Raw genomic sequence first — 22,326 nt, 5'->3', positions numbered from 1 at the left:
ATTTATTGTTTTGGGAGGGGAGAATATCACTATTCAACAATATGGCTGCTGCTGATAAGAATTTTGTGGGATTACTTAATGGTCTTGCACGAAGAAGTTATTTTGCTGAACATGACATAACAGACGAATTTCTTAAAGAAGAACTCTTTCCTGACCTTGAGCAAGATGATTTTGATGCATTATTGAAGAAGTACGATAGTTTATTGAAAAGTATCGTCGCTGCAGACATGGATTTTAACCAACTCGATGCCTTTTTGACTTCACAAAGGAAACGAAGGCAAGGTGCCATAACAGAAGAACAGTCTGCTTCAATAGTGAAGTTTTGGAAGTCTCAAAAGGCCAAAATTCACGAGATTATGGTGAACAAGAGTCGTTGGAATAATAAATTAAAGGACTTAAGTTGGAGAATTGACTTTAAAAGTCAAGCTCGTCATGTCAGTCAAATAAACACTCCTGTGGCTATTGTTGAAATGAAGTTTCAAAGTCCTACAAATGAAGAGGTAAAATTACTCAACCATTGTGGGAGCAACGTACATGGTTGTTTACTAATGAACATTATAGTCATTTTTAATTAACATTTAATTTATCTTTGGCCAAAGGGTAAAATTAGAAGTTAGCTTAAATTGCATTTAGGGACAACTAGACCCTGTTTTTTTTGAAATAGGCCTGTCATCTTGTTCCCAGTTTAACAATAGTGTAAAACCAGCCACAATGTTATTACAAGCATCATTTTTTATTTATTTCATTTTCTTCTCTTCTAATTATAGAATACGATGCATTTTGAAATGGATGATAATCAGCTTGCTGATGCATTGAAAAGTATTTGTGAAATTGAAAAACTTGTTGAAAAATATGGGAAGTGAATTATCAAAGTAAATATAGCCATATTGTCATATATAAAATGTATGTAATCACACAAGTTTTGATGAAAATTATTTTATAATGTTGTTGACTAACTTAACCAAACATTTTATAGAGAATGTTGGTATTGTATTACAGCATGTGTACCATTAACCATCCATTGTTTATCTTTGGCTTCAGCCTCTCTATCTTGTCCAGGTTTTAAACCAACTACAACATCTGCTTTCAATGTGCGCAATGAGCACAATGGTGCGGGACAAAAACCCCATAATGCCTTTGCAAAAGGTGTGGTATGAGGCCACTTGCGATCACCAACAAGTTTACGATAATTCAGATCACCTTTAAAAAATACCAACTTTGCTTTACTTAGTTCAGCATACAGTTCTGGAGCATTGGTTTTCATTTCACTATAATCATGAGCCAGGGTCCAATATTTGTGCTTTTTCATTTGGAAAGATCCCTCCTCAAATCGTGATTTCCATTTCTTACCAAGCTGAGAGACGTAGTCATTTTCTGATTGCTGCATTTGCGCCACCAACCACTCAATATCTTTTGCTGATGCATCCGATACAAACCAAGGGATATTTTTGACATGAAAGAAAATGGTTTTTGCAATGTTTAACGAAAGCAAAAACTCAGCCAAGCAAAGATCTGCAAATACTTCAAAACCAGCATTATCAAGCACAAAGTCTATGTGGATCTCATGGTTAATGCTGCGATCTATTGTTCCAAGGAGTTCCCAAACCTCTGAGGAATTATCAACTAAGATCCAAGTTTTCAGTATTTTAAGTTGCTCAGCCATACCAGTATGCTGACTGTCCATTACAACCCCCCCTGACACTGACAGGTCACACTTGTTTGCCCACAATGAGAACTAATATGAATGAAATAAAATCAATTGAACATTAATGCATGCAACTGTCCATTTATGGCTTGTTAAATAGTTTTAGTTTTAAAATTTAGTTTATGCAGAATAACCTCACTAGAGGGCTCTGCTTCCTATAGTCCCCCCCCCTCCCAACAACGTCTGGAGCACCTGGAGAAAACCAGCCAGCTTTAGTTGAGAGTCAACGAACTCATTCCACATTTGCAGGCCAATTTTACTTGACTAGGGATTGAACTCGAAACTCAGCAGAAGAATGCATTGAGTTTGACCTTTTTACCTCTGAAATTACTCACCTGTAGCAGTGTTTCAAATTCCAACTTTATAGCCTCATTGTCTGGATTCTTCCCTAGCGTGGTGGAACATTGGATGATATACTCAGACAGAGATTTTACAGAATCTATTGTACTGAAAAATGATTCTCTTTTCTGATCACTGAATGGGTCATGGGTCTTAAACATTGAGCTAAAACAGATTTCCAAACAAACTGTTCAAAATATATATTACTTATGTTCTTAAAAATGCAAATTTCTCATCATTTCACCTTGAAGTGAATGCCTGGTATATTCTTCTGTACATATAGCATTCGCAAAGAAGCCATGCTCCAGTGTAAAAGGCTAAATCTTTTCCTGGAACCAATGATTTTGTTTCTTGTAAATACTCATTCCACATTTTTACATCATCTTCATCATCATTCAGAATTTTCAAAGGTTTATTTGTTTCCATTTCATATTTCAGACCGGAAAGTTTACTTATAATTTCTTTCACATTGTCTGCTTTAACCTGGAAAAGTGTCACATTTTCAAAACTTCTGTGCCTCAGATTTAGTTGTTGATTTTGTGGTTGGTTTGTGTTGTGAAATTAGATACAAATTTGAGTCTGACATATAATTTGATACATTTTTAAACACCATTAAAATCTTGACCTTAATTGAGTTATTCGCTAAATAGCAGTTAGAATAGATGAGAGGCTTCTGCAATATGTGCTAATTTTTAAATTAATTGTTTAGTTGGGCAATGTGTAACATGCAAGGTTGAAATTATGTGATAATTCATCCATTGTCTTACATTATCGTTTTTCTCTGTCAGTTTTGAAGCCAGTTTACTCGTAGAATCGATGACACGTGTCAAAATCATAGGCATACGACGATTTACTGTATCAAAAGCAAACGACCTGTTGGAAACAACACATAGCATGACATATTATTTAAAATGATTTTATAAAGAAATTCAGTTTTTCATACCCTTTGTCTTTTGCAGAAAGTGGCTCTGGCCTTGATAAATTTTGCATTATGTCCCTGCAAATTAGACGCCTCCTTTGTAATTGTACCTTTAAGAGTCGAAGATACAAATAATTACCATTACATAGAGAAACATTTGAATATGCATGCGTTGCATAAATTATCACAATTTAAATTTAAAGTTCGAACTCGAATAAGTAAATTTCACATCCAATGGATTATAGTTTTAAAATGGTTATGCTCCATAATGTTCAAGAACTGATAATAGAAACTGCACAGCTTCTTAATTCCGAATGGCCAAGATCCCTGGAATCAAGGTTTAGCAATTCTTTGTGAAACAAGTCAGAAAAGTATAAGTTTCTCACAACTCATTTTTCCCATAACATTATATATATCCTAGGTGTCATGTGATTGGGTACTCATTAGATACTCTACCATGTTCATTGGTCTTACTGAAAGTATCTATGAATGACCAAAAAGTTGTTGGTTTTAGTCGTTTGTCAAAAGTATTGGAGAAACCAAAGTCAGTGTTGGTTGAGTCAGGTGCTCAGTGATGGTTTACTTCATGTCTGATTTATCATATGAACTTATGTAAGGTTTGCTGGTGCACTTCACTGGTTTTGCAAACAAATGTGGAACATTACTTCTTTTGATGAAATTCATGTCAATACAATACTTATGCTAGTTTATGTGTAGCATCTAATGATCAACACCCATAACTCACCCCTTCCCACCTTATTGAAGACTTATACTGTTTACCCCTAGTCATTTCAATACTGATTTTGTTTTTCATAATTCAGTTGTAGTTGAAAAGAGCTTGCGAGGTTGTGGCTTGGGGAAAATGATAATGAGCCATACAGAGGATTTTGCTCTCAAGTAGAATATTTGAATATTTCTTCTATTCATTACACATTATTCATTTACTATTTTCAATTTTCCCTTGTCTTCTGTACAACATTTCTTTATGTGTTTTCTCTTAGGTTAGGTTATGAACAGATTCATCTTTCTACTCATGACAAACAGTCCTTATATGAGCACCTTGGTTACTCTTTGTCTGCCCCAATATCTGCAGAAACCAAAGTTTCAAAGTATTCTATGATGTCACAAGTAATGTAACATCATTTTATTAAAATTGATGAACAGATTTCTATTGAATTTGGTTTGACACTTTCTAAATTTAGGTACAAAAACAAGAGAAAATTGTTGAAGATGGGGAAAAATTGACTTTCATTCATAAAAATACCCAAGATACTTTAAAAGACTTAAAACGTGAAATTTTACCAACACACCCACTTCCACCCCTACCTCCACCCCTACCTCCACCCCTACCTCCACCCCTACCTCCACTTACACAGCAAAGTGAAAATAGGAATTCACGTCATGTTTGGATGACAAAGAAACTTCTTTAATAGCTGTATGAGTAATGAGTGGGACTTTCCCACTATAGATAAAGTTTATTTATAATTTGTTTTTTGTTATTGTATACCAATGGCATGTAAATTTGAGGTTTAGCATCGGCAGACTAATTATGAAATTTTACTATACATCGAAAATATTCATTTACAAGACATCACAAAATTTATTATTTATGCCAATTTATGCAAATATGTTATTTGACGTTGCCACTTTGCCACTCCCTCAGCGGAATACTCTGACAAAGTGTGACAAATGGTGACAAACGACATTGCGAACCAATCAGGTTGCGCTTGCAATTTTTAAACAATGATGTCATGGATACACTTTTATCTCTTGTTTGCGATTGGTTAATTTTTGAAACCAACCTGTTTATCTTGTACGTCAAGTTCGACTGTTTGCAATTAATGTGCGTCATAGCCATTGTGTAGACGTGTGGAATTGGTGGGTGGCGATTGTTGTTGTTGCTTGTAAACGAAAGAATACGTGTATGTGTAGAATCTTTTTACACTTATTTTAAGTTGAATTTATATTTATGATGAATAAGGTTTGACCTTTTTCTTAAACTTTTGAAAAGGTGTAATCTTTTCTGTATTTGTTAGGAAGTTATTGGAGCTGCCTATTGAAGACAAGACGGGAATCAGATTGGTTTCGTTGGCTTTTAACTCTGTTGATTCGTAGCAATTGGATCAAATCACTTTCAGCCTTCAAGAAAGCATCATTTTCTTTTCTAGATTACTACAGTATTTCTTTAAGTCACTCAGCGCAAGTGGAACTAAAAATAATCGTAAATTCAGCTCAAACGTGACTCGACAACGACGACATCTTGACGCGGCGTGGGATATTAAACAAAGCGAAGATCTTTTTATTTGATATATATATGAAGCGTAAAATGTGTCAGAGTCAAATCAAACGAACTCCTGATGAGCATTTATCTGAGACGGACATGATGTTATTCTTAGAGTCGGCTATAAACAAGAAACGCGCGGTGAAGCGACGTCGGCCAGACATGTACAGAGAAGCTTTGCTTCAACAAACAGTTCAGAGACTAAACGATGAAATTATTGAACGTTCGAGGCGGAGAACGAAGAAAAGAAAATTTGTAGAGAAGTATGAATGGCAAAGAGGTCCCAACGGTTGGTTAATGTCAGATAAGCAAGACAACGAAGAGATCGATAATTTACTAGGTATTAATTCTTTCCTCTCTGAACTTAGTAACACCAAAAAGATCAAACAGAGACAAGAGGAATTAAATAAATCAAATTGTTGTGTATTGCCTAGCTTTAAGGAAACATTTGGGCAAAGTAGGAGTGATGATGTTCATTCCTCTAAGGAAGAAAAAAGCCCTTCATATTTGGTTAATTGCAGAGCAGAAATGTTTAAACGGCCTATTTCTTTGGTAGAAAAGTTTGATGCGTTATATTTTTAGGAAGGAACATGTTGATGTGCGAAATGATATCCGTGTGTGATTATTCATTTTGTGAATGGTTCCCCCATTACCACGAAAGTATTGTGCAGTGTGAATGTATTTATTTTACATGAACGACTCATTTTAGAGACAAATGTTTTAGATAAAATTAATAAATTTTTAATATATTTTTCATGTTGAATTAAAGGTGATCATGTTCATTTCATTTCTCTGAAGTTGCTTGGTTAAACCACTCAAGTTATGTGGTTGCTGTGCATGGACCTCACCCCAAGATTACTTTAAATGGTGCTTGCTTTTTTGTCTTACAGTATAACATATTAAATTACAGGTTTTCCAAAGAAGCTTGTCAGAATAATATCCCAAGTGAATATTTAGCTTTTTGACTATCTTCAAGACATTTTGATTTCTCATACAGGTGCCTTCATATTGGCATCATGTAAGTGGTGGATCCCATTGGGAGTTGGGATGTGTGAGTTAATGTGATCCTCATTGATCATACACATGGTATGTATGTTAGTTTTAGCCTTGAATTTCGTTGCTGGCAGTAGAATTGATAGGCTTCTATAGTTTAATGTTGTAATGAAATAATTAGCAATATGGTGAGGTATGATCGTTAAAATGAAAGCAAGGAATCAAAAAAAATTTCATTTAATGAAATCTTTTTAGGAAGTAAAGTTCTTATGGCAAAAGACATGAATGGAATCATTTTATCAACCAATGGCTTCTGCAGAGTCTTCTTGCCTTTGTGCCACAGACTTCACTATTGTTTCGGTTCAATTTGATCTTTATGACTTCAGACCAGATTTGTTGGTTAAACAATGTTTTTCCTATTTCTGTAGTGATACTCATAATGGGATGGGTGCATGGGAATGTTTCTGTCTTACATGATTGGTGATAACTTCACAACGGAGATTTCCTAAAGACAGGAGAGAACATTAAAACCAGGGCAAACAATTCATACAACACACTTCTAGCATTAATTTCTTGTTGCAATATTCTATGTATGTGCTTTGATAACTTACATAATTGCATTTGCATAGCATTGAAATGACTCAATTGCCATTTGAAGCATTTGTGGTAATATGTGTAAGCAGGGTTATGGTACGGTATTTCGGTTAATGTCATTGTAAGTCAACAGAATTTTTCTTCTGTTAAGTTCCTCACTCCAAACCCTGAATTTGTTTCTTGTGTAGGATTATTACATCCACTCATTTTGAAAGATCTCTTGGATGAATAAAGTTATTTGTTACTTAAATCCATTTGTTTATTGCAATATGATGTGGACATGGTGTGTTTGTTTGTTTGTGTGTGAACTATCCATTTTAAGGTTTATGACATGAGTATCCTTGGGTTATGCCACATGTTTGGTATGTTATCAATTCACTTTGATACTTGTTAACTATTAGTATGAAGATGAATGGAGTAATTGTGCATGCTTTTTGTATTTTGGGAGGAAAATGCTTGTTTTGATTTAGGAAGAAATGGCTTGTTGAGAGTACTGCATAAACATCCAGTAATGTCTTTCAAATCCATTTGGAAATACATCAGAAAATGTATTAGTGTCATGAAAGTTCTGCCTGTGCAACAGAATTGAATGAAATTATATGACATCTGGTATGATACATTATATCAACATAAGCAAAATTTCATTGTCATGTTTGTGTATTCTCTTTGAGTTAAAGGGAAGGGCAATGCTTGAGTTCTCATTTAGGAAGGAAAGCTTGCTAAAAAATATTCACTATTGTCTATCCAAAAAATGTGAAATTTTATCTGAAAAGATGTGAAACCTGTGAAGCTTGCAGCAAAAGTTTGATGTGAATGTATGAATGCATTGAATCTTGAGAATATTTGCTTGGAAGTACATGGTGTTTGGTATGATCCAATAATTGTGTTTTGTATGGTGATAGTGCATTCTTTTGAATATATATTTTGCAGGGAAACAATGATTTAGTGTCTGTGTAGGTAAAAATATTTTTATGAGAGTTGTGTCTGTAATGTACATTAATTATGGTAAAACAATTGTGAGTGCCATTGAAGTTTTGTGTGCATCAACTAATGAAAAGGTGAGAGAGCTGAGAATTTAAATGATATCATTGTTAATATTGCTGATTGCATCAATATGTCAGAATGTGTAAATCGATTTAATTGTAATGGTGCCACAGTTAGCAAATGATCAGAAATAAAGTGCAGTTAATGTTGTCATGACACCTGTATGTAAATGTAAAGGGGTGGGGGTGATAAGTTGACATTACTGTTATTTTAGAAGATGTGAGGGAATTACATTACCAAGTATACATCTTAAAAGAATTTAAATGGTCAGAGAAGTTCTGAGTTGTATCATGTGGCTAATTGAAAGGATGAATAGGTATTACTAGGATTTAGCAATTGTTCTTTTGTGTTTGGGTTTCTCATTATTCCTAGATTAAACTTCTTTTGTGACTGGTGATTTGCAATAAAACTTGTAATGACAAGTAAGGTCCTGTCTTCATTTACATTAGTGTAAACTTGTTGCCCATGTGTAATTCTTTCTGTGTTCTTTCCAGGATGCTCATTGTACCTTATGTAAATAGATTGCAGTTGGTGTCTGTGTTGCAACCCTTCTTGCTCTACTTAGCAATGGTAAAGTGTTAAAAACTAGAGGGAAGGAGTACAGTCACTTAGGCAGTTTATCATGCTCTACAAATGTTTGTTGTGTGAATGTACCTGTGTCTTTTGTCTCACACATGCTATAATAAAATGCATTTTAAGATAGAGCAAGCATAAAGCTTCTATATTCAAAAAGAAACAAACAACTCAAGCAGGCCTGGTTGAATACTTGCATCAAATCCTGGTTATGTAACAAGTCCTGGTTATTGAATTCTCTTGGAAGGTTATGGTAGTGACGAAACTTCCCATCAAGTTTTTATGTTGTTGTTCCTGTGTTTGATGAAAACTTCTTGCTCCATCTTGTGTATTGGAACATCAAGTTACCTGGACGTTTTATATATAACTTTTCACTGGTATAAGATATGGTGTTTTCGTCCCTTTGGTTTTTACTCATTTCTTGCAAAAGATAGGAAGATCTGAAGATGTGACTTAAACATTTGTAAGTTTAGAAAGATAGTAACAGTAAGCTTTCACTTTGAAAATAGGTGAACTTTGGTGGATGTGGTTGGTGAAGTAAGGTGATAAAAAGGTCTTGTGCTTGTTTGTTAAATTTCTGCTTTATCTTGTCATATGTGTGGAGACTAGATAGGTGGAGGAAGGAAGTATTTGAAAGACTAAAGGCTGAAGACTACTCTGAATGGTGGAGGAAGGAAGTATTTGAAAGGCTGAAGACTACTCTGAATTAAAGTCTCAAATGTATTGTCACTTTTCTATAATATCAAATGGTGGCTATTAAAGAAGCTTAAAAATCATGAAGTAGGTATGAGTTATTTGAATTTTGTTGTGTAGCTTGTTGGCTTTAATATGTCCAGATAGATATACCTGAATACTGCAAGAAAGGTTCCAGGTCTGTTGCGTATGCAGTTTTCACTTCATTGATCTCTGGTGTCTTGTCCCTGTGGTCTACGTATATGGCGAAAATTAAGGTCTGAGGCTCACGGGCGTTCAAGTGGCATTTTGCGGGCACTATTCTCTTTCCGAACCAATACAAATTGGCGTATCGATGGTTATATTTTGGGAAGTTATGCCAAAAGTAACTCATGCGTGGTATGTAAATGAAATTGCTTGGGTGGGTTGTCCACATCTTTTGCAGGCGCGGTGTTCCTTATCCTTGATGGTTGAAGTAGATGTTGGGTCTCGGGAGATGACTTTGGTTGCAACAAGTCCTAGAATTTTGACGTTCTTGGAAATACGTCTGACGTCAGTTGTTCGCATCAAATCCTGAAACTAAGACGTCTGAGAAAATACGTCGGACGTCTGCAATTCTGCGTTTTGAGATGAAAAAGATAAAGACCTTAACCAAGTACTTTATTGAGGGAAGTTTATGAAGATTTGATTGTAGATCGTACTTTTCTCAAGCAAGATTTCATTACTTTATATTATGTCACGATTGAGTGTAGCATTGAATTAGAAAGGTGGGGATGACATCAATTTGAAGAATGAAGAGGTAAACTTGCTTAATAAAACGTGTGATCATTTGGGTCAACGCGGATCTTTTTACCATTCCATGATTTTCGATTAATTAATGATCTAATTAACATGAAAAGAGGAGTGTTCTTTGTGAATGTTCTTGCAACTTCAGACGTGTAACTTTCCTAGCGTTGTAAAGTAACTTGTCATGTGGTGTGGTGAGTTATTCTCTGGTCTTGGTGGCAAGAGAACTTGGCAAGAGATAATGGGTGCAAAGGCATGCGTTGTCTTGCTCGTGCTTTGGTAACGAGGTAATGTGAAATGTATGAGATTAATGTGTAGAATAGGGGATGGATTTTAGGTAAGAAGACGCCAATCAAGGAAATGGTGAGTGGTATTTTAGGAGTGTTAACACACTTGCAGATCGAGGCGAGGAATCAATAAATAACTCACAAGTGCTTAGAAGTTGAGGTAACGTGTTTATTGTCAACCATTCTGTGACTAGGTGATAAGAAGCGAAGACGTAAGGGAAGTGACGATGTGTTATTTTGTTGCTTTTTTTGTATTTGACATGCACTCTTGTAGAAATTGAGATGGAAGAAGCAAAGGTTGGCCAGGGAATTTTGGTAATATAAATATTTAATTATAAGGAAGGCGAGCTTGCGTTTTTTTCCAGACTTGCATTGCCGAACTGAAAACAGAAACTGTAGCTATTCATGGTCCATTGCTCCAATTGGATCGCTTTCTAAAGCTGCTGTGGTGGCTCTCTCAGATTACGATAGCTCATTAGACGGATTAATCTCCGAAGGAGTGCGAGAAGGTTGAGATAAAGAAAATTGGTTGTCTCTGGAATGGTTGGATGTGTTTTGCTTGTGTATTTTTATCAGGTCCACACACATGGCGTCAATTATTAGTGAAATCAACTCGAATAATGACGATTCACCATTCAGAAGCTAAAATCTAAAAAGACATGGTCCTGCCATACTTAAATGAAAACAGCGGTTGTGGGATGAAGTCCAAGATCTCTACATTAACCTCCATGTAGATGTTTAGAAGTACACTGGCATTGGGCATGGGGAATACGTTTCCAGCAAACTGGTTTTTCGTATCCGGCAGTGTACATGATAAATGTGTAGATATTGGCTTATCAATTTTTCACAATGATTTGTAAATCGAATGACACAGAAAAAGTTTAATAAAAGATAATATTTATTTGACAACTGTTGTTCTCTCTTCATTGTCAGTTGTGTTAATCAAAACGTAGGTAGTCAGTAAACGTACAGGATTGTGTTCTCCATGTTCCAATGAAGCATTCATATTTGCATTTATTTCATTTTTAAAATCATTGGAGTTTCATATACTGCAGTTCTCATATTGTAAAAATGAAATTTGCAAGAGAAGCATTACGGGTCGTAAGAATGTCAATGCAAAATATCGTCAATTGGTTTTCTTTTTCCTACTGTGTTCAAGTAAGCCGAGTTTCCTGTCGCTGACTTATATTTTATATTGTACGGAAAAATATATTCCACCAAGGAAAGGGAGAAAGAAATTATTAATGCTATGAGCAGAATGAAATTAGGAAGAATTCCTTTTATACAATTATGCCACTGAGAAGGATTTCGTAGAACGATTCCTTTGCAAATTTTTCAAAAGGTGTGTCCAATGACCAATTAACGGTTATGGATCAATATGACACCGCCTCATTTAAGGAAGGGTCCAAAAGCACAACACTTTAGTGATGAAATAGGGCACACTTCAGTTTTGGCTTTGGAGATTTCAGAAAAAAACTACGTGAATGACTTATGACTAAATAATTTAACTGAGGGATTTGCTTCTTCCTAATTGCTCCCTACCAGTCCCAATACTTCCTATATCACATTTGGGGAAATCCCGTGCATGTATGTTGAGAGAATATAGTTTTGAATCAGGAAGTCTTGATTCTCTTGAAATAAACCGACTGCTGAGACAGCGGCAAGTTTGAATCCATGCCAAAGATCTGTACGCGCATTTTGGCTATAATGAATAGCATAGTTTCTTAATCTGGCTAAAAGGTCCACATTAACACGAAATACATCCCTGTTTCATCTTTAAAATAGGTGAAGATTTTCGTGCCAACGCGTGAAGCGGTGTCTGGGAAAACTGGTTTGACCGGAGAACCGGGCGAAAGCGGTATGAACTGGATCAACCTCAATCCTAACCTTGAGACGTTGGAAGAGTTTTGTTATGGTGGATAACGTTCTCACTGAATATACACTCTTAAAAACTTGTCTTTAACGAAACTAAATCGTCATCAATGCCTGTTGCAATGACTAGTATCGAACAAGCGTCTTCTTTGCTGGATTTTAGTCAAAAACTTGACATAAACCTTCTTGACAATGTTGTGTTCTGTTTCTACAGCAGCGACGGCGCAGAGGTATGAGATTTTTCTTGCTATACTGTTAGCTGTAAAATGATTTGTCGTCAATAAGTTGTTCATAAATGGTCTGAGGAAACTGCTATCTTATGTTCCAGCAAAAAGCGGCAAATCAAGTACTCACACAGCTAAAACAGCATCCAGATGCATGGACAAGAGTTGACAGCATACTTGAATATTCGAAAAGTTTACAAACCAAGGTTATTATTGAATAACAGTATTTCATTGCTTTGCTATGGACTTTAACTGCATTCTTTTATTTGCACGTAGTTTTTCGCTCTGCAAGTCTTGGAAGTCGTGATTAAAACTCGATGGAAGATTTTACCTAGAGAGCAATGTGAGGGTAAGGTCACAACAACGATTATCCCCATATAAAAGTATGCTGTAAATTTTATCAACTTCCGTACTAAATACTCAAATGCTTACTGCCATTTTTTTCTTAGGGATAAAGAAATACATTGTTGGATTGGTCATAAAGAACTCCATGACAGCTGACAACCAAATTGAGGTATCTTTTTGTTTTGTGATATATAAATATATTAATATATATTTCTATGACTACTAAAAGATTTTCCTCTTAGGTTTTGGAAATAGGCTTGAATGCTCTGCATTTGTTAAAGATAGATGAAAAGTCACTGTTATGTCATTCACTGTTTATTTTATAGAAAGACAAGTCTTATGTTGGAAAATTGAACATGATTTTGGTTGAGGTGAGAGGCAATTAATTAAACAGATTCTAAGTAGAATTTTTATTGCTGAATTCACATTGCTCAGTAGTTGTCATCATAATAAATAAAATACATCCACATTATACTGGATTTAATGTCCAATGTGGACTCCTCTCTATCTTCCCTTTAGTCAGATATTTTTCTTTGATAGAAGTCAACAATAGGAAAAAAAATTAAAAATAGTTTAAACAAAAGTGACAGGTGCAGATGATAATTTTGTGAAGCTCAGACATAACAAAAATTTGTCTGGACACTATTTGAATGATGATACAGAATTTTTGTTGTGTAAATTTAAACATAACATTGTTAAATTTTCTTTAAAACCATGACATGATGTAGTTAATAATTATGTACTCACAACTGTTGTAGTCATCGTATAGTTAGTCAAATTTTAAACATGTTGTGTATAAAGTGCTTTATGATATTCTTAACTATGGTTATCCAGGGCTCAAATTACTTGAAAAAATGTGCAGTTTAACTTTTTACGTGAACAAAATATATCTCACGAAATTTCATTTTCGACATGATAATGTCATAGGTTGAATCATGCGCTAAATACTGTTTTATACTATTTTGTTATCACATCCTTCATTAGAACTATTGTACAATTGATGTTTTTTTTTCACATCATTTATTCTAGTTATGATATACATACCCAGTCTATTAATTGTCCCTACATTAAAAATATCTACAAAACAATGATTTTGATTATGAATTTCCAAAGAATGGTAACATAATAAAAATTGAAATAAGTATCAAAATAGCAGATGCTACAATACATTTTGACTTATGCCACATTCTACCCTTTTGAAATCTATCCTTCAACTTACTATTCTATTAGTTATTAATTGAGTAGACATTGTCAGTTTTGGTATAAAGACAGCTTTAAAGTTATACATTGTTTGCTTGCTTGCAATTGTACATTTAAGATATCTTTACAACTTAAGCAAGGCAATAATCTGAATATCAATATTGTCCAGGGGAAACATTTATGATCATGTGATACCTTATGTCTTTACCTTAGATATCATAATTATTAGTTGTTCATTGTGTAAAGATATATAACTGTTTAGTTTGATGTTTAACTTATAATGACTAACAATTGTGCTAGTCTTGTTCCAATGAAATGTATTATTATCAATCCTTGTTGTAAAAACTACATGAATTTTCACAACTTTTTTTCATTTAGATCTTAAAGCATGAATGGCCAAAAAATTGGCCAACTTTTATCAGCGATATTGTTGGTGCCAGTAAAGCGAATGAAACTATTTGTGAAAATAATATGAAAATACTAAAACTTTTAAGGTAAAGTGATGTGTGTTGTTTTTAAAACTTTTGTTTTTGATTGAAAAAATGATATTTTTTCTGCAGCGAAGAGGTTTTTGATTTCTCAAGTGGTCAAATTACTCAGACAAAAGCTAAACATCTCAAGGACTCAATGTGCAGTGAATTCTCACAGATTTTTACACTTTGTCAGTTTGTAATGGTAATGGGAGCTTGCATTAAATACTTTTTCACTTGTTTCATCCATATTACATCCAATTTCTTACTTTAGGAAAATTCTCAGAATGTACCTTTGGTTGAAGCAACCTTGCAAACACTACTAAAATTTCTAAACTGGATTCCACTAGGCTATATATTTGAAACCAAACTCATAACAACTATGATATACAAGGTATTCCTTTTTTAAACTTTAAATTCACCATTTAATGCTTTTGTCCACTTGGTCAACTTTCAAATATTTATTGTAGTTCCTTAATGTTCCAATGTTTCGAAATGTAACTTTGAAATGTCTGACAGAGATTGGTAAGTTTTGCTCGTAAACATTTAGGGCTTCAAAAGAATCTGACAATAAGTTGAATTTGGCCTGCCATTTTACTTTCTTGCACGCATTACTTTTCTTCTCGTCCAAAGAAACATTACAAAGGGATAAAAAGACTGTCAGTTACAGCCAAATAATTTCTTGCCTTTGTTTGTCAACTTTTGATTATTTAGATTTTGAAACCTCTAAGATATCTGTTAATGTTTCCATTTGAATATGATCTTTATGAATTTTTGGTTCTTCTTAGCTGCTATTATTCATTCACAATATGATGATCAGTTTTTACAACTATATACACTGACAATGACTCAATTGAAGCAGGTATTTAAACTGGGCTTTATATTGTATTGGGTGACAACTGACATAACCACAAAATTCTTATTTGCTGGTTGTAATTTAGATGTTGCCATTGTCGACAAATATCAAAGAGGCATACACAAATGGTCGAGATGACGAGCAGAAATTCATCCAAAATTTAAGTTTATTTCTCTGCAGTTTTTTAAAGGAACATGGGCAACTTGTAGAGGCAAAGGTATTAAACAGAATAACCTAATTTTATATGATGTTATTTATCAAAGAGATTTGGGTTGGAATTGATTTAGAAGTTTTTTTTGGGTTGGGCAGGGGGAAGTGCAAGGAATGGTTGCTTGCCTTTTACATATGTTGTCCAAAGAAGTGTTACTCCTCTGTACACTCTTGGGAGGTATTGGAGCAATGTTCCTCTGTACACTCTGGAGAGGTATAGGAACAATGTTCCTCTGTACACTTTGAAAGGTATAGGAGCAATGTTCTTCTGTACACTCTGGAGAGGTATAGGAGCAATGTTCCTCTGTACACTCTGGAGAGGTATAGGAGCAATGTTCCTCTGTACACTCTGGAGAGGTATAGGAGCAATGTTCCTCTGTACACTCTAGGAGCAATGTTCCTCTGTACAGAGATATAGGAGCAATGTTCCTCTGTACACTCTGGAGAGATATAGGAGCAATGTTCCTCTGTACACTCTGGAGAGTTACAGGAACAATGTACCTCTGTACACTGTCGAGAGGTATAGGAGTAATGTTCCTCTGTAGAGATATAGGATCAATGTTCCTCTGTACACTCTGGAGAGTTAAAGGAACAATCTTCCTTGTACACTGTCTGGGAAATAATGAGAGTTAAAGTTTCTACTTCCTTTCTGGGAAATAATGGGTGTCAACACTAATGCAAGATGTACTTCTATTTCAGGTTGATCTTCATACAACATTGTTAGAGGTATAGTATATATGCTATGTACTTTATGTTTTCTATGGTTTTTTTTCACATTTCTTCTGTCTTTGTTATTTAGTCTCTCCATTACTTAGTCTTGATATCAGAAGTAGAAGAAATTGAAATATTCAAGATATGTCTTGAATATTGGAATAATTTAGCTGGAGATTTGTACCGAGAAAGTCCATTTTCATCGTCTCACAGTCCTTTGCTCATTGGCTCATTGCAACAGCAGAATGTGCCTCCAAGAAGGCAGATCTATTTACAAGTGTTGTCAAAGGTCTACTTGTTTAACCATTGACCATTTTATAAATTGATAGTATTTTTAGCTTTTTACATATGATTTAAAACTGTTTTAAACAAAACTTTATGTTTCGTTTAATCAGGTTCGAATAACGATGATATCAAGGATGGCAAAACCGGAGGAAGTTCTTGTTGTCGAGAACGATCAAGGTGAAGTCGTACGTGAATTTATGAAAGATACGGATGCCATCAATCTTTATAAGAATATGAGAGAAACCTTGGGTAATGTAACTCATTTTCTTTATAAATTATTGCCTCGTTTTCTACCTTTGTTTACTGCCTGAAAATTTTGTATTTTACCTCTTTTGTGGCTTGTAAAGTTTCATCTAAAATCGAGTTTTTTTTTCTCCTTTTTTATAGTATATCTTACTCACTTGGACTATCAAGACACTGAAGTCCACATGACTGAGAAACTACAGGCACAAGTAGATGGTTCTGAATGGTCATGGAAAAATTTGAACACTGTAAATATATATTTACTATTAACCTCGTTCGATATTTTCACCGATTCTGTCAATAAGTTTAGCTGTTTACTATTTAACTAATTTCCATTATAAATTTTTTTTCTTGTAGCTATGCTGGGCCATAGGCTCCATCAGTGGCGCCATGCACGAAGAAGACGAGAAGAGATTTCTAGTTACTGTAATCAAGGTATACACAGCAACATACTGCAATAAACTATAATGGGTTTTTTAAAATGAATATCAGCTAGTTTTTTGCCTTCCTCCCAGGATTTACTTGGACTGTGCGAGATCAAACGAGGGAAGGATAATAAAGCAATAATCGCGTCGAATATAATGTACATAGTTGGTCAATATCCACGATTTTTAAGGTTCGTACCTGTTGTTTAATGTAGACGAAGTTTCCTTTTCGATTAATTCTGTTTGAGACTTGGTAGATAATCTCGCATGGGATGTACTGCGAAATTTTTAAGTGATTCTTTCTAATTTTTGAAAATGTCCATTTGTGTTTTCATTCTAGAGCTCATTGGAAGTTCCTCAAAACTGTTGTAAATAAATTATTTGAGTTTATGCACGGTATGTTTGAGTTTGTGCACGGTATGTTTGAGTTTGTGCACGGTATGTTTGAGTTTATGCACGGTATGTTTGAGTTTATGCACGGTATGTTTGAGTTTGTGCACGGTATGTTTGAGTTTATTGTTACGAGAAACAATGACGAAGTATTGTCTTGAATTAGATTCATTTTAAGGCGTCTACATACTTCATTTCTACAGAAACACATGATGGTGTTCAAGATATGGCCTGTGACACTTTCATAAAGATTGCACAGAAATGTCGACGTCATTTTGTCCAGGTAATTTTACACTGCTTGTAAAGAAGTGTGACCAGTGATGTAGCCGGCACGCAAGTTTTGCTTTTTGAAATTCAGAAAAATATCATTATTCATTTCTTTAGAAATAAAATGTTTTTGTAGTTAGTGATCGGAGAAAAGATTGCTTTGCAAGAGTAAATTTGCGCGCTGGTTTCATTACTGACTACGACACTTCTTAAATTCCTTTAGGAAGAATGATTTCACTTTAATGCCAATCTTATTGAATAAGACCACTTTAAGTAACTGTAGCTTTACTTGTCCAACGGTACTGCTAGGGTAGGTTAGTGATTCTTGCATGAAGTTGATATATGTTTTTATCGATTTTGAACTGGGATCATAGAAAAATGGTTATTTTACAAAAGAAATTGTTATACATCGACGAACTCAAGAGGTGAAGATGGTAAGAGGACACCATTTAGGTTTTATAATTTCCAACTGGGTGGTAGGTTAGTTTAACTATGGAGTAAATGGTGAATTTCTTGCTTTTCCTGTAATGGAAATGTTTTTTCTTTCTCTCTCAGGTGCAAGTGGGTGAAGTAATGCCTTTTATTGAGGAAATACTCAACACTATTCAATCCATTATATGTGATTTACAGCCTCAACAGGTTAGTTGTCATTATGTGACAACAATAACATTAAATGTTCTAAATTTAACAATATTTGGCTATAATAACATTTCTTATACATAGATTCATACATTCTATGAAGCTGTCGGCTACATGATAAGTTCCCAGTTGGTATGTGTACTCATTTCATAGGAGATTTCTTATGTTTTATTTTCATAGACTTTAGTTTTGTGTGTGTGTTTTTTCCCGTATTAGGACGCAGTTGTTCAGGAAAGACTTATTGAGAAATACATGTCTTTACCGAATCATGTTTGGGACACTATCATAAAAGATGCGACAAAGGTAGGACTTGGATTTTCATTGGTACATAGTAAAACCAGGAACTGTTGAAACGAAGCGAGCGAAAGTACGGAAACGATGAAAAATACCTTTTGGGCTTTGAAGGTTGTTTCGTTACGCGTTTTACCCACACGCGCTAATTTAGCCATAAGACCTTGGCACGTGTGTTGGCACGTGTACTGTCACGTTTATCGACACGTGATGCTAAAATTGTATTTATCCTGTAGAATGTGGACACCTTGAAGAACATGGAAACTGTAAAACAACTTAGTAATATTTTAAAGACAAATGTTCACGGTTGCAAGGCTATTGGTCATGCTTTCGTCACGCAACTTGGTCGTATTTATCTTGACATGTTAAACGTTTATCGATGTCTTAGCGAGAACATTTCATCGGCTGTAGCCGCTAATGGACCTTTGGTTACCAAGCAACCATTAATACGGGGGATGCGTGGCGTGAAAACGGAGACATTGCGGTTAATCTCGACATGGGTTAGTAAGTCGAATGACGCTAAACTCGTGTGTGATAATTTCATCCCACCATTACTGGAGGCTGTGCTTGGTGATTATCAACGCAATCTACCTGCCGCTCGGGAACCGGAAGTATTGAACACCATGGCAATGATGACGAATAAGCTTGGGGTAAGAGTTCTGCCATGCGCATTTAATGGTCCGGCGTCAATGGTGTGTTGTAGATGTAGAAGCAGAAATTTTAGAATATTTTTTTCTGAAAAATACACTCAAGTTGAGAAGTAATAAACGTCTAGTTGCGCGCCTAGTAGCTGAATTGGAATAAAGAATCTCGTGCCGTATAATTTGGACTTTGACTAATATTTTTAAAGAAAAAAATGGAATACTGAACACAAAGGATCTTTTTCGCATTTAAATATGAAGTGTGCTGTGATAAGGCTAAACTTTTAACTTGATCATATATTTTTCGATGGATCTCTTGATATTCTATGTTTTATAATATTACTAAGTATACACATTTAATTATTTATTTAAACTTAAATTTATCACTTATAAGTTCAATATTGTCAACGAGTCCGGACCGCTTTAAGGTTTTCTGGGACCCTGGGACCTTAGCGAGTTTGGGTCTCCATATCTTTGTTTTACGTTAGCGGATTCTGTTGTTGGTGCATATTTTCCCGGCAGTTGTAGTTGTATTTTTTTATGAATGATTATATTTATCTAAACAGCACTTGTTTTCGTATTGTATTGTTGTTTTTTGAGTTTAAACTCCTTGCCAAAATACTAGTCAAAAGACGTCATCTATACAACTAAATAACAATTTTCTTTCAGAATTTCGTTACAGACCAGATACCGCAAATATTAGAAGCTCTTTTTGGCTGTACGTTGGAAATGATAAACAAGGTACGTAGATGGATCACAATGGATCAAAATTTTTACATGTAGCTATGTATCCTTGTGTGTATGTGCAGTCATCAACTGTAAAAAGCAAGAGCTTCATTTCACTAAAGACTACAAAGATTTTTAAAACTCGCCATTCTTTAAAATGATTTGATTATTTTAATTTTCCAATAATTTTTTTAGGATATGGAGGAATGGCCCGAACATCGAACGAATTTCTTTCTACTACTTAAAGCTGTTGTTGAACATTGTTTTACAGGTAGGAATGTGTCTGGGAAGAGTTTTAATATGAAATATTTTTTGATCATATGATTGTGAATGTTGTTTCAACGAGATAGAAGTTAGAATTTAGATTGTCTCTTACATCTATTATGACGCAACCTCGTTTTGCACCTCAGCCACATTTTATAGTTGTGTATTTCTTTTTTACTTATGACCATATAGATATCTTCAAGCACATTTATATTGTTCTCTTTTAGCTTTGTTGAAAATACCTGCAGAACAATTCAAACTTGTCCTTGACTCCATTGTCTGGGCCTTTAAACACACAATGCGAAATGTTGCGGATACAGGATTAGAAATCTTGTATACTTTGTTGAAAAATGTCGAGAAAAGTGATACGTCATCGCAGAACTTTTATCAAACTTACTATACAATGATTTTACAACATATATTCTCTGTTGTCACTGATACCTCTCATACTGCAGGTAAAGTCTGGTTCACAATAATATTGAAAAATATTTAAAAAATATATGCATTAAATACTTAAAATTGTTCGAAATTCGCGTTTAAAAATACGAATGTTTCCGAGTCTTGCGCATTTTCGAATCAAAGATCTCGTTGTAGAGGACATTATGTTTCCTAATGTTTTTTTTTTATAAATTTTGTTTTTCTACTAAGTTTTTCTTTTTATAACTGTATTCATCGCTATTACATTCGTTATTACTTGGAAATCGGCCAGAAGGAGTGGGCCAAGTCATTCGTCTTAACGATCGCCTGTAATGATTGATCTATTGTTATATTTTTGATATTTAGGTCTTAACCATCATGCCACTATTCTTTCACACATGTTTCATTTACTGGAAGCTGGAAAGATTGTGGCTCCACTTTATGATCCTGCACATCATCCCGGTGTCTCTAACAACCACGTATGTTTATATGATTTATACCACTCTATAGTAGGATTAGTTATACTTTTGTTGCTGTAAATCTACAATGTTTTACATTTTCTTCTCATCTATCTCCACTAATGATTTCCTTTTTAGGAATACGTTCAACAGTTTGTGTCGAATCTTCTCAAACAGGCTTTTCCTCATTTAAACGGGTGAGTTTTATCATCAATATCTTTTTTTATTTTGTGTTGCTGTCTGGTAGGCGAACTTATAAAATAATTGTGTGTGTTATCCTAGTGATCAATTACGTATTTTGGTGGAAGGTTTCTTCACGTTAAATCAGGACATACCGGCATTTAAGGAACATTTGAGAGACTTCTTAGTTCAAATCAAGGTATTATTGTTATCAAGAAGAAAAACATGAGGCAAATGTGCTTACGAATGGTCTTTTTCATTGATTATTTCAGGAATTCCGCGGTGAGGACACCTCTGATCTGTTTTTACTGGAACGCGAAGCTGAACTGAAGAAGGCACAGGATGTTAAACGACAAATTCAGTTGACGGTACCGGGTATTATAAATCCCCATGACATACCGGAAGAAATGCAGGATTAGTTAATATCCTACTTTCATCCCCTTATGTCCATGTTTTATCACCATCATCTATCCTTCTCCTCCTCATTCAGTTGTGAGACTACGTTGAGTCTACCTTACGGCTTGAGGGGGAATGAATGATAGTTTTGTTCTCTGCGTTGACTGAAGCAACAAGAACTATGATACTATCGATTGTTGTTCCTTTCGAAAACTTGGACTATATATGTGATTTTAGGATCACAAAGTATCAAGTGATGGATCCACAAGTACCCTTTCCAATAGTACGTAGTATAAGTACCATGTGGGCCATTAAAGACAATTGCCCTTTATAAGAGCGCGCTATCTTTGTTTATTGAAGTTTCATCTCTATTATTTCCATCTATTTATGAAAATAATTTTTCGATTCTTATATTTGTATGCCGTAATATTATCATAGTTTATGTTTGACATGATCATATATTTCATGCGCTGTATTGTTCGACAGAAACGAAGAAAATAATTCTTATTCCCCAGAATAATATCATTAGCGCAGTAGATATGTGAATGCAGATTTTTAAAATGGGAATTTTATAATTGCCAGCGTTATGCGTAACTCATTATAATTTTACGACTTGAAAAACG

At 34.7% G+C, this 22,326-nt stretch overlaps 5 protein-coding genes and 1 long non-coding RNA gene across 8 annotated transcripts; 5 read left to right on the top strand and 1 right to left on the bottom strand.

The window, feature by feature from the left end:
* Window positions 1-19: 19 nt before the first annotated feature.
* LOC124443097 (COMM domain-containing protein 1-like) lies at window positions 20-1,014 on the top strand. The gene is made up of 2 exons (XM_046993631.1): window positions 20-500; window positions 768-1,014. The coding sequence occupies exons 1-2, from the start codon at window positions 42-44 to the stop codon at window positions 861-863; spliced, it is 555 nt and encodes a 184-aa protein (XP_046849587.1). The 5' UTR covers window positions 20-41; the 3' UTR covers window positions 864-1,014.
* On the bottom strand, window positions 715-3,102 carry LOC124443096 (damage-control phosphatase ARMT1-like). Its single transcript, XM_046993630.1, has 5 exons — window positions 2,988-3,102; window positions 2,812-2,917; window positions 2,289-2,527; window positions 2,041-2,209; window positions 715-1,735 (listed from the first exon to the last, which is right to left on the bottom strand). Exons 1-5 carry the CDS (start codon window positions 3,032-3,034, stop codon window positions 971-973), a joined length of 1,326 nt encoding a protein of 441 aa, XP_046849586.1. The 5' UTR covers window positions 3,035-3,102; the 3' UTR covers window positions 715-970.
* LOC124443098 (N-alpha-acetyltransferase 80-like) lies at window positions 3,037-4,537 on the top strand. Its single transcript, XM_046993632.1, has 5 exons — window positions 3,037-3,301; window positions 3,385-3,527; window positions 3,785-3,860; window positions 3,965-4,091; window positions 4,166-4,537. Exons 1-5 carry the CDS (start codon window positions 3,198-3,200, stop codon window positions 4,391-4,393), a joined length of 678 nt encoding a protein of 225 aa, XP_046849588.1. The 5' UTR covers window positions 3,037-3,197; the 3' UTR covers window positions 4,394-4,537.
* A 258-nt stretch (window positions 4,538-4,795) lies between these two features.
* Window positions 4,796-6,515, top strand: LOC124443102. Of its 2 annotated transcripts, none has more exons than XR_006947485.1 (3): window positions 4,796-4,885; window positions 5,000-5,584; window positions 6,155-6,515. XR_006947485.1 is itself a non-coding variant. In XM_046993635.1 (3 exons), exons 2-3 carry the CDS (start codon window positions 5,278-5,280, stop codon window positions 6,307-6,309), a joined length of 375 nt encoding a protein of 124 aa, XP_046849591.1. In that variant the 5' UTR covers window positions 4,796-4,885; window positions 5,000-5,277; the 3' UTR covers window positions 6,310-6,515. The 2 variants fall into 2 exon arrangements, 1 of the variants encoding a protein (XP_046849591.1); XM_046993635.1 differs by having other exon boundaries at window positions 6,242-6,515.
* Window positions 6,516-11,808: 5,293 nt separating this feature from the next.
* LOC124443091 (exportin-1-like) lies at window positions 11,809-22,114 on the top strand. Of its 2 annotated transcripts, XM_046993622.1 has the most exons (31): window positions 11,809-12,295; window positions 12,394-12,495; window positions 12,566-12,638; window positions 12,739-12,803; window positions 12,961-13,005; window positions 14,213-14,328; window positions 14,395-14,509; window positions 14,579-14,698; window positions 14,775-14,829; window positions 15,093-15,166; window positions 15,246-15,377; window positions 16,070-16,096; window positions 16,170-16,370; window positions 16,477-16,615; window positions 16,754-16,857; window positions 16,967-17,044; window positions 17,125-17,225; window positions 17,375-17,420; window positions 17,505-17,514; window positions 17,628-17,707; window positions 18,247-18,330; window positions 18,415-18,462; window positions 18,547-18,633; window positions 18,858-19,271; window positions 19,932-20,003; window positions 20,184-20,259; window positions 20,480-20,707; window positions 21,036-21,148; window positions 21,266-21,324; window positions 21,410-21,506; window positions 21,580-22,114. In XM_046993622.1, exons 1-31 carry the CDS (start codon window positions 12,176-12,178, stop codon window positions 21,724-21,726), a joined length of 3,228 nt encoding a protein of 1,075 aa, XP_046849578.1. In that variant the 5' UTR covers window positions 11,809-12,175; the 3' UTR covers window positions 21,727-22,114. The 2 variants fall into 2 exon arrangements, with proteins under 2 accessions (XP_046849578.1, XP_046849577.1); XM_046993621.1 differs by lacking the exon at window positions 17,505-17,514 and having other exon boundaries at window positions 17,375-17,430.
* LOC124443108 lies at window positions 15,597-15,986 on the top strand. Its single transcript, XR_006947489.1, has 2 exons — window positions 15,597-15,727; window positions 15,819-15,986. It is a non-coding gene; the product is annotated as an uncharacterized LOC124443108 (long non-coding RNA).
* Window positions 22,115-22,326: the final 212 nt, after the last annotated feature.

The sequence above is a fragment of the Xenia sp. Carnegie-2017 genome, unplaced genomic scaffold (genome assembly GCF_021976095.1).
Source record: "Xenia sp. Carnegie-2017 unplaced genomic scaffold, XeniaSp_v1 HiC_scaffold_20, whole genome shotgun sequence".
Taxonomy (NCBI): domain Eukaryota; kingdom Metazoa; phylum Cnidaria; class Anthozoa; order Malacalcyonacea; family Xeniidae; genus Xenia; species Xenia sp. Carnegie-2017.
Note: the sequence above shows the minus strand (reverse complement) of the source record. Positions and strands in the feature narration are given on the sequence as shown.

What these genes read in the sequence shown, in the direction of transcription:
- LOC124443097 (XM_046993631.1), top strand. Translation starts at nt 42, where the DNA reads ATGGCTGCTGCTGATAAGAATTTTGTGGGATTACTTAATGGTCTTGCA. An exon ending in AAAGTCCTACAAATGAAGAG is followed by an intron (nt 501 to 767) that starts GTAAAATTACTC and finishes TTCTAATTATAG; the next exon opens with AATACGATGCATTTTGAAAT.
- LOC124443091 (XM_046993622.1), top strand. Translation starts at nt 12,176, where the DNA reads ATGCCTGTTGCAATGACTAGTATCGAACAAGCGTCTTCTTTGCTGGAT. An exon ending in ACAGCAGCGACGGCGCAGAG is followed by an intron (nt 12,296 to 12,393) that starts GTATGAGATTTT and finishes CTTATGTTCCAG; the next exon opens with CAAAAAGCGGCAAATCAAGT. An exon ending in TGATACCTCTCATACTGCAG is followed by an intron (nt 20,708 to 21,035) that starts GTAAAGTCTGGT and finishes TTTGATATTTAG; the next exon opens with GTCTTAACCATCATGCCACT.
- LOC124443098 (XM_046993632.1), top strand. Translation starts at nt 3,198, where the DNA reads ATGGATTATAGTTTTAAAATGGTTATGCTCCATAATGTTCAAGAACTG. An exon ending in CCAAGATCCCTGGAATCAAG is followed by an intron (nt 3,302 to 3,384) that starts GTTTAGCAATTC and finishes TATATATCCTAG; the next exon opens with GTGTCATGTGATTGGGTACT. An exon ending in AGTATTCTATGATGTCACAA is followed by an intron (nt 4,092 to 4,165) that starts GTAATGTAACAT and finishes TTCTAAATTTAG; the next exon opens with GTACAAAAACAAGAGAAAAT.
- LOC124443102 (XM_046993635.1), top strand. Translation starts at nt 5,278, where the DNA reads ATGAAGCGTAAAATGTGTCAGAGTCAAATCAAACGAACTCCTGATGAG. An exon ending in AGAGATCGATAATTTACTAG is followed by an intron (nt 5,585 to 6,241) that starts GTATTAATTCTT and finishes TTTCTCATACAG; the next exon opens with GTGCCTTCATATTGGCATCA.
- LOC124443096 (XM_046993630.1), bottom strand. Translation starts at nt 3,034, where the DNA reads ATGCAAAATTTATCAAGGCCAGAGCCACTTTCTGCAAAAGACAAAGG. An exon ending in CTTTCTGCAAAAGACAAAGG is followed by an intron (nt 2,918 to 2,987) that starts GTATGAAAAACT and finishes TGTTTCCAACAG; the next exon opens with GTCGTTTGCTTTTGATACAG. An exon ending in TACCAGGCATTCACTTCAAG is followed by an intron (nt 2,210 to 2,288) that starts GTGAAATGATGA and finishes AATCTGTTTTAG; the next exon opens with CTCAATGTTTAAGACCCATG.